Source organism: Phacochoerus africanus, chromosome 5, assembly GCF_016906955.1.
Source record: "Phacochoerus africanus isolate WHEZ1 chromosome 5, ROS_Pafr_v1, whole genome shotgun sequence".
NCBI lineage: Eukaryota > Metazoa > Chordata > Mammalia > Artiodactyla > Suidae > Phacochoerus > Phacochoerus africanus.
The window spans coordinates 124,004,154-124,012,378 of NC_062548.1; the positions used below are offsets into that span (position 1 = coordinate 124,004,154).

The following is an 8,225-nucleotide window of genomic DNA, read 5'->3' on the forward strand; positions in this document are numbered from 1 at the left end:
GTGGAAAGAGTAAGGTTAGATACACTCAAAAACTGGAGCTCTTTAGTCTATTGCCTCTGTGAATAGTCTTTTAATCAATGCCAAAATGAAAATATAACACCACTTGAATAAGTTTATTAATTTTGAAACTGCTCATTCAGAAATAAAACAGCTAATTATTCATACATGTTATTTGCATCCAAGAAGAGCTCTGACAGAACTTGCTGGAAGGGTTCTTTGAAGTTAATTTGGTGGCTTTATTGCCTTTGGACTACTTCATATTTGAAACTTTGGGCTTGGCAGGTAGGCCTAGTGTTTGTACGGGAGGGAAAAAAACTGGGCTACCACTTCAAAATATGAAATGAAGTGTGGTATCCTAGCCTTCATTGTTGTCATCCTGTTGTGATCTTTGTTTTGTTTTCAAAAACAAAAAAAAAACAAAAAACATTAATTGGTTAATCTACAATGTTAGGAACAGTGAACTCATTATTTTTACATGTTATTTTCTCAGTTTCTCATCAAACCCAACATTTTCAGTGTGATATTACCTTCTTTTTTTAATCAATGAAAAAAAAAAGATTCAAAAAAATTACATAGCTTGTCCAAGGATGTGCAGGGAATAAATGGTAGGACTAAGATTCAAATTCAGATCTCATTTCAAAAGGTATATGTAGTCTATTTTCTCTGTGCCTTCCAAATTGAGTTGTTATTAATTCCTTGGCTACTGACACATCCTGAACAAATTAGTCATTCCATTAAATTCTATGCTTAAGCTACAAAACAGTTACACAGCAGATATGGTGACGCCTTTTCTCCTCTCTTCCTCACATGCTCTCTTGCTCCTTCTACCCCCATCTCTATCCCCGCCCCACCTGCATATACATATTCCACCTCTGGTACTAGTTAAAGCAGACCACTGATGACACACATCTTTTGATCTGCTTCCTAATCTGCTGTAAACCAGTCCAGAATATATCAGTCAAGACACTTATTGAGCACCTACTGTTTTCTATGGATTCCCCCATATAAAGACCACAAGAGAGACTCAGATATAATCCCATCCTTTACGAAAGTGAAAACTTTAACAATCCCCTTAGAGGAAGTCAAATGTACGAGCTCAAATAGCCAACTCCAGAGGGCTGTTTGTTCTCAGTGCCAAGTGAGGGTCACAGAGGAGGCTGAAGCAAAGACCTGTATGGGCTGGAAGTCATCAGAAAATGGAGAGAATCGAGGTGGGCTTTGCAGGATAAGAGAGACATGGATGGACAGAAAGGAAAAGGAAATGTGCTTCTGGCTCAGTGAGTTTGAGAAGCAGCTTCAGATTACACATAGGGTGGAATAAAGGCCTAGCCCTCATGATTGCTGTTCCTGGTGCCTTAACTAATCCTCACTGAGAGTGCTCCTCCCCACCTGTGAGCAACATTCTCAGCACCTGTAAGAAACCTTCTTCTGGCATTTTACCCCTTTTCTTTTTGTATTGACTTTTTGTTGCATGTTATATCCTTCCCAGATATAAAGGAGTGGAGGAGAGTTTATCAGAGTCATCAAGGGCATTTATTTCAAGCTATAGAAGTTGTGTGTCTTTTCTCTCGTCCAAAGATTCTAGAGTGAGGGCTGGGGCAGGGGAGGTCTCTGTACAAGCCAGTAAGCGCCCCGAGGGCAGAAACGGTGCCCTATTTCTTTGGGACTCTCACAGAGCACAAGGCCTGGCACACATTGCATGGGTTAGTAAACGAATACATGACAATTTAAGAGTAGCTTGGTCTTAAGTTTGCAGCTTGAAGATGGATCCCTGTGACATTAATCCCTGGCATTTCTCAAGCATTTTACAGTATCAAAGCACTTTCCCTTTCTTGCTACATTTAATATTCTTCAGGAGGGGGTGGGCAACACTGGTGAAAGAGCCTGCTCAGAAGTCTATGGTTACAAGTTCAACCTTTTCCCAGTGTGTATGTGGCAGTGTCGAGACCATTTGAGGATGACTTTTTATATAGACACCAATGCCACAATGGTTTTCTGTTCTCTCTCTGTGGTCCTCAGGTCTACAGTATCAGAATCAGCTGGGAACTGATTCCCAAATGTGTCCAGAAATGCAAATTCTCAGGACACATCTTGGACTCTAATGAATTGGAAACTAGTCCCCGAGCCCTGAAATTTCTGTTTGTACAGGTCCTGCAGTTGATTCCAATGCTACACTAAAATCTAAGAACCATGGATCCATTCTCTGATTCATGTTGCTAAGTTCTTAGCGTCACCTGTGGAGAGAAAAAAAAAGAGTCTTTCCTCAGACTTCAGTTCGGCGGGAACCACTCCCCAGAGGATGAAGGTAAACTGAACAGAAGGTTAACAAGTCCCTGGGGTCCTTAACGGAAAACACGCTAAGCCAGCCCTCAAGTGTGGGATTTGCACGACAGCCTATAAAGAGATTTGTAAATTCAAAATATCCGTTAGGCATTCCCACGGGGAAGGCCACCGTCTCTCTGGGATTTCAACGGGCATGGACTCAGGAGCCTGAAAACCCGGGTACGGTGCTCACCCTCCTCTCAGGCTAGGAACCGGATCCACAAAGGCACCGCCACCCGGCCGCTATACTCTCCTAACCAATCAGGCGCCCCCGGGAAGGAGACTACAAGTCCCAGCATGCTTCACGCCGCCTCCAGGGGACAACAGGCCGCGCCCCAGAGTTCTTTGCGTACAGGTGGTTGCCTTAGCTCCGGGCGCGCGTCGGCTCCGGAAGTCCTGCGAGGGGGACGGTGGGCCCTCGGCCCGGGCGACTATGGCAGTGGCTACAGTGGCGGCATTTCTGGCCGCACTGGGTGGGGCCCTGTGGCTGGCGGCCCGACGGTTTGTGGGGCCTAGTGTCCAGCGGTTGCACCGAGGCGGGGACTCCGGCCTCATGCACGGGAAGACCGTGCTGATCACGGGGGCTAACAGCGGCCTGGGCCGCGCCACGGCCGCCGAGCTGCTACGCTTGGGGGCGCGAGTGATCATGGGCTGCCGGGACCGCGCGCGCGCCGAGGAGGCGGCGGGTCAGCTCCGCCGCGAGCTCCGCCAGACCGAGGGCCCCGAGGAGGGGCCCAACTCCGGAGGGGCCGGCGAGCTCGTCGTCCGGGAGTTGGACCTCGCCTCGCTGCGCTCGGTGCGCGCCTTCTGTCAGGAGATGCTCCAGGTGTGAGGCCCCGGGAGCCAGCTGGAGATCGCGGGGAGGGCGGGGGGCCTTCGCGGAAGGGGAGGGGCTGGCCGGCCTCGGGGCCGAGCGGGGAGGGCACCGCCCAGAGTCCAGGGGGTGTGACCTTGGAAATGACTGACGCTAGGAGTAGAAACAATCAAGTGATTGGGGCGGCTGGGGAATTGAAGGCTGGAAAAATTGGTAGGGTAGTCTTCTGTCTTCCAAGAATGTTGAGGGGGAAAAAAAAATGGGCCCAAGAGGAAAATAAGCGAGTTTCTGAACATTTCCTCTTGCTATGTGAGGACAGCCCGGGAGGAGATCCGCCAGGTCTCTGGATTGTTTTTCCTGTGTCCAAAGTGAATCTGCACCCAAGAGCCTGAGAGCACGTAGGGAAAATTGCTAGCCAAGGACCGTGGAGCACTCATTTTTTTTCCTCCTGGGGTAGAAATTTTAGCCTTCTGCCACCAGTGACCTCCTTAGCACCATCTTTAACCAGGCTCTGGTCTAATTTCCAAAAAGACTAGAGCTTGGAATGCCAGTGGTCCTGTGCGCTCAGCGATGACTGAAATGAAAATAATACAATATCTAGCATTTATTGAAGGTTTCCTATGTGCCAGAAGCTATTCCAAGTGTTTCAGTTATTTTTGTTTGTTTTTTAATTTTAATGAAATTGAACTGTCATCCAGTCTTCACAGTTACCCTGCGAGGTAGGCATTATCCTCATTTTACAACGTTAGGCAACTAAGGTATAGGTAGGCTAAGTAATTTGCTCAGGATCTCTTTCTAGAGCCCTTGCTTTTAACTGCTGTCCTCCTGCTACTTGTCAACTAGGTGGAGAATTTCTTTGTTTAGATAGTATTCCACTGAAATGGATGTCCTCTATTGAAATTGAGGTAGAAGGGTTTCCTGCAGAGATGATTTGCAAGAGGGCATTCAGAAGAGTGATGTTTAAAATTAGCTGGCAAAGAAAAGGAGTCTGTATGAAAAGGAGCCTCTTGAGTCTAGAGCAGAAATTCCCAAACTTTCTAATAAGTAATTAGGTCCAAACAACCTAATAAATATTTATGTAATAACATAGTGGCTGTTTGAAAAAAATAATACATACACATAACGGAAAGAAAAAAATGACGTTATTTTTCTATAACTATAATTATGCTAATGGGAAGTGTACATCTGTTCACTGTCCCAGCTTGTCAGACTTGGGAATCAGATTGGACATTACCACCAGCATTTCTTTTCTACGTTGATTTTTAACATTGTACTTGCATTTTACCCCAGCAACTACTAAACACTCAGCTTTGCAAAGATGGCAGCATCACAAGGAATATAGGACAATATAATGTTGAAGCTACGAACATCCTGGAGCTTGTACTTTTTGAGATATTGAGCAGAGTGTCATTTTGTTTCCCTTGAAACTTTACTCCATATCACCCTGAGAGTTCGTCATGACTCTGGGGCACCTTGATGCGCAGATGGGGAGCTGTCGCAGACCTAGAGGTTTTTTGTTTTGTTTTTATGGCTAGTATTTCATTATCAAGTAAAACAGATTTAGAAATAAGTAACAGTGTGTAAGAGATATTAGAAGAATCGAAGTGGATCTTCCTATTCTTCATTAAAAATGTAGATGGGGCTGGGTATACTTGTTCCTTGAACCCTATAGTTTTTTAACCACTTGGGCCACTTGAGACAACTAATAAAAAGTTAAGGAAAGAAACATAACTAAGTTGTCCTTGCTTCTAAATGTGAATTAAGTTCTTCCCTGGATCTGAGGTTCAGTAGTTCAGTGACTATAGCCAGAATAATAATAATAACAATATAAAAAAAGGAAGTGTAAATTTCCCACAGGTTGGTAATTCTTGGTATTTATGTCATTTATCTCCTAGAACTTAAAAAAAAAAAAAAAAGCAGTGAATGATAAACTCTTAAAATTACACAAGCCCAGCAAAGAATGATGGCTCAGAAATGATTAATATAGGAAACTCTTCCAAAGGATTACTGAAAAGATCACTCCTTTCTTTCCCCCATGGGTGAACTTTTGCCTTCTTTTTGAAGTTGACTATTAAAAAGGCAAAAGGTGCATAGACAGACAGAATGAGAAATACTTAATCCTCTGACAGGTAGGCTTTGATAACAGTTGTGAAATTTAACACATTTTTCTTTTCACTTATATTTGGCCAGAGGGCCAGTGAGTTTTGAAATTTGACCTCAGACTTATTTAATTATGGGTCATCACTGTGTCTTTACACCTGGAACATGTACATTTCTGTTTCTCTGCCCATCAGAAGAGACAGATGAGCCAGGAAAGGACTAGGGAAAACTACCTTGTAAGAACTAAGGAATGAAAAAAGACTTCTCTTTGAGGACAGTCTACATTTTAGGACCTTAATCTGGAAAGATGCAGAATTCTTATAGATCTCCTACGTTGGGGCCCTTGGAAGCTTGAAAGAGGTAGATTTTACACAGGGAAAAAGAGCTGTGAACCCTAGAGTTAGAGGTGTTTGTCGGGCCTACCTTCCCTATCAGTCTCCTTTGCCCTTATTATGACACTTCGTATATATGTTTCATGGTGTTTCTGTTATTTTTATATTATCTGTTTAATTTTTTTCTTAATGTTTCTTTCATTTATTCATGATGTTCTCTCACATCTTAATTTGCATCCGTGACTCTCCATACTGCTTATCCCAATTACAAGGAAACTTCTTGAAGTTGCTCCATCCCCCTGCTGCCATTAACCCTTAGAAAACTGCAGAATAAAGCAGTGCTCACTTGCCTCTGGTGTTGAGTAGAGCAGCTCTGGGAATAAACAGTGCTGACCTGTCTTCTGCTGTAGTTCCACCCTCTAGCTCCCGCCCTGTCAAGCTATGGTTTGAAAGCAATCCCAATTAGAAAAGTAGACTAGCTTACCCATTAAGTATGGGGGCATTGGTGTCAGATTTCATCTGAAGATTTTTTTTTTTTTTTTTTGCCATATATGAGCCCTGTGATACTGGGCAAATCACATAACTTTGGTGCTTCAGTTTGCTTATGGAGTTGTTGAGAGTAGATGATAGAGCATGAAAAGAAGAGGGCCAGGCCCCTTACTAAGCAGGCAAGTTGTTGTCATTTTTCTTTTTTTTCTTTCAATTGTTGAAAACTCATGGAGGCATTTAAGTAGCCTGAAGGAATTCTTTAAAGTTTTATTTTAGGCACATTTAAGGCCTGCATTCATAATTCTGCCATTCTCTTTTTGCCGTTTGAAGGAAGAGCCTAGACTGGATGTTCTGATCAATAATGCAGGGATCTTCCAGTGCCCTTACATGAAGACCGAAGATGGGTTTGAGATGCAGTTTGCAGTGAACCATCTGGGGCACTTCCTACTCACCAATCTTCTCCTTGGACTCCTTAAAAGTTCAGCTCCCAGCAGGATTGTGGTAGTTTCTTCCAAACTTTATAAATATGGAGACATCAACTTTGAAGACTTGAACAGTGAACAAAGCTATAATAGAAGCTTCTGTTACAGTCGGAGCAAACTGGCTAACATTCTTTTTACCAGAGAACTAGCCCGCCGCTTAGAAGGCACAAATGTCACTGTCAACGTATTGCACCCCGGCATCGTGCGGACTAACCTGGGGAGGCACATACACATCCCACTCTTAGTCAAGCCACTTTTCAATTTAGTGTCATGGGCTTTTTTCAAAACTCCAGCAGAAGGGGCCCAGACTTCAATTTATTTAGCCTCTTCACCTGAGGTAGAAGGTGTGTCAGGAAAGTACTTTGGGGACTGCAAAGAGGAAGAACTCTTGCCCAAAGCTATGGATGACTCTGTTGCAAGAAAACTCTGGGATATCAGTGAAGTCATGGTAGGCATATTAAAATAGGAATGAAGTGTGGCAGCTATCTATAAAACTGGATCTCCGCTCTATCTTTGGTCAGGAATAGTGTGGGTTGGGCATTTACTACTTGAAAATGCAATTCTAGTTTTACAATTGTACTGCCGAGAGGTACATAGGGATATTGTGAAGTTACTGAAAAGTTATTTTTTGGAGAACATAAAATTTCAGAAAAATGTTTAAATGTGTATAATGAGCATATCAATGAGTGATACAATTATGTTTTTAAATTATAATTGAACAAGCATGGATTACAAATATTAAAGAATGCACTGACTTAAAACAGACACCTTGAGAAGTTTTTCATATATTTTTGAGTTTTGTGATATGTTTAAAGTGTTAAATAGTTTAATTATAATACTGGTTTTTGTGTAGAAATAATATGCCTGGTGTGACTACACAGTGGAATAAATTTACTGATGCAAATTCCTAATTGTGTATTTCTTTAGAAGTTTCACTGAAATTAGCCCTTGATCATCTCAGCCTCTGCTGATCTTGGTATGCCCAGTGTCTTTTCTTCCCACATAACTTGCTTTAAGACATAATATTTCTAAAACCCAAATATGTGTCATGGTGTCATGGTTCTTAAAAACCTGTGATTGTTTCCAATTTTCCAGTTGCCCATAACTGAGTTTCAAGGCTTTTTTGTTTTGTTTTGTTTTGTTTCCTGTAGCTGCAGAACTTTTTTCTTGAAAAGAGTTCTTACTCCAATGTGGAAACTATGGGTAATACAGGTCAGAGCAATGCTGTGAGTATGGAGTCCTCCAGGGCTTTCCTGAAGGAACTGTGTGGAATTCAGTAGTTTACAAACCATTTCTAGTTAGACTTTTTCATAAGCTTTTGAGACTTTCCATCAACTGGCCACAGGCTTACCTTGTACTCTTGGGCTCAGTGCAATGCAGCAGAACTTTCCACCATGATGGAAATAATTCTGTCTGCACTGTCCAGTATGGTAGACTGTAGACATATATGTTTACTGAATACTTGAAATATGACTGAGAACTGATTTTCTACTATGATAAAATTTAAATAGGCCTAGTTATTAATGTCTTGGATAGAATATCTCTACTCATTTCCTCGTATAACCCAGTCCTCAATAGAGACCAGTCACTTCTTTGCCTCTGGCCTTCTTTGCCTTCTTTGCCTTCTTTGCCTTTGATATTATCCCTTTGATCTGGAACATCCTATTTTACTGGGATAATACTTAG

At 42.5% G+C, this 8,225-nt stretch overlaps 1 protein-coding gene and 1 long non-coding RNA gene across 2 annotated transcripts in view; one reads left to right on the plus strand and one right to left on the minus strand.

The window, feature by feature from the left end:
* LOC125128323 (uncharacterized) overlaps nt 1-2,574 on the minus strand; it is a 41,433-nt gene extending 38,859 nt beyond the window's left edge. Inside the window, exon 1 of the long non-coding RNA XR_007135202.1 lies at nt 2,516-2,574. This is a non-coding gene — a long non-coding RNA (uncharacterized LOC125128323). The remainder of the gene's footprint in view (nt 1-2,515) is intronic.
* A 75-nt stretch (nt 2,575-2,649) lies between these two features.
* On the plus strand, nt 2,650-7,443 carry RDH14 (retinol dehydrogenase 14). The gene is made up of 2 exons (XM_047782591.1): nt 2,650-3,148; nt 6,388-7,443. Exons 1-2 carry the CDS (start codon nt 2,756-2,758, stop codon nt 7,003-7,005), a joined length of 1,011 nt encoding a protein of 336 aa, XP_047638547.1. The 5' UTR covers nt 2,650-2,755; the 3' UTR covers nt 7,006-7,443.
* The last annotated feature ends 782 nt before the right edge of the window (nt 7,444-8,225 follow it).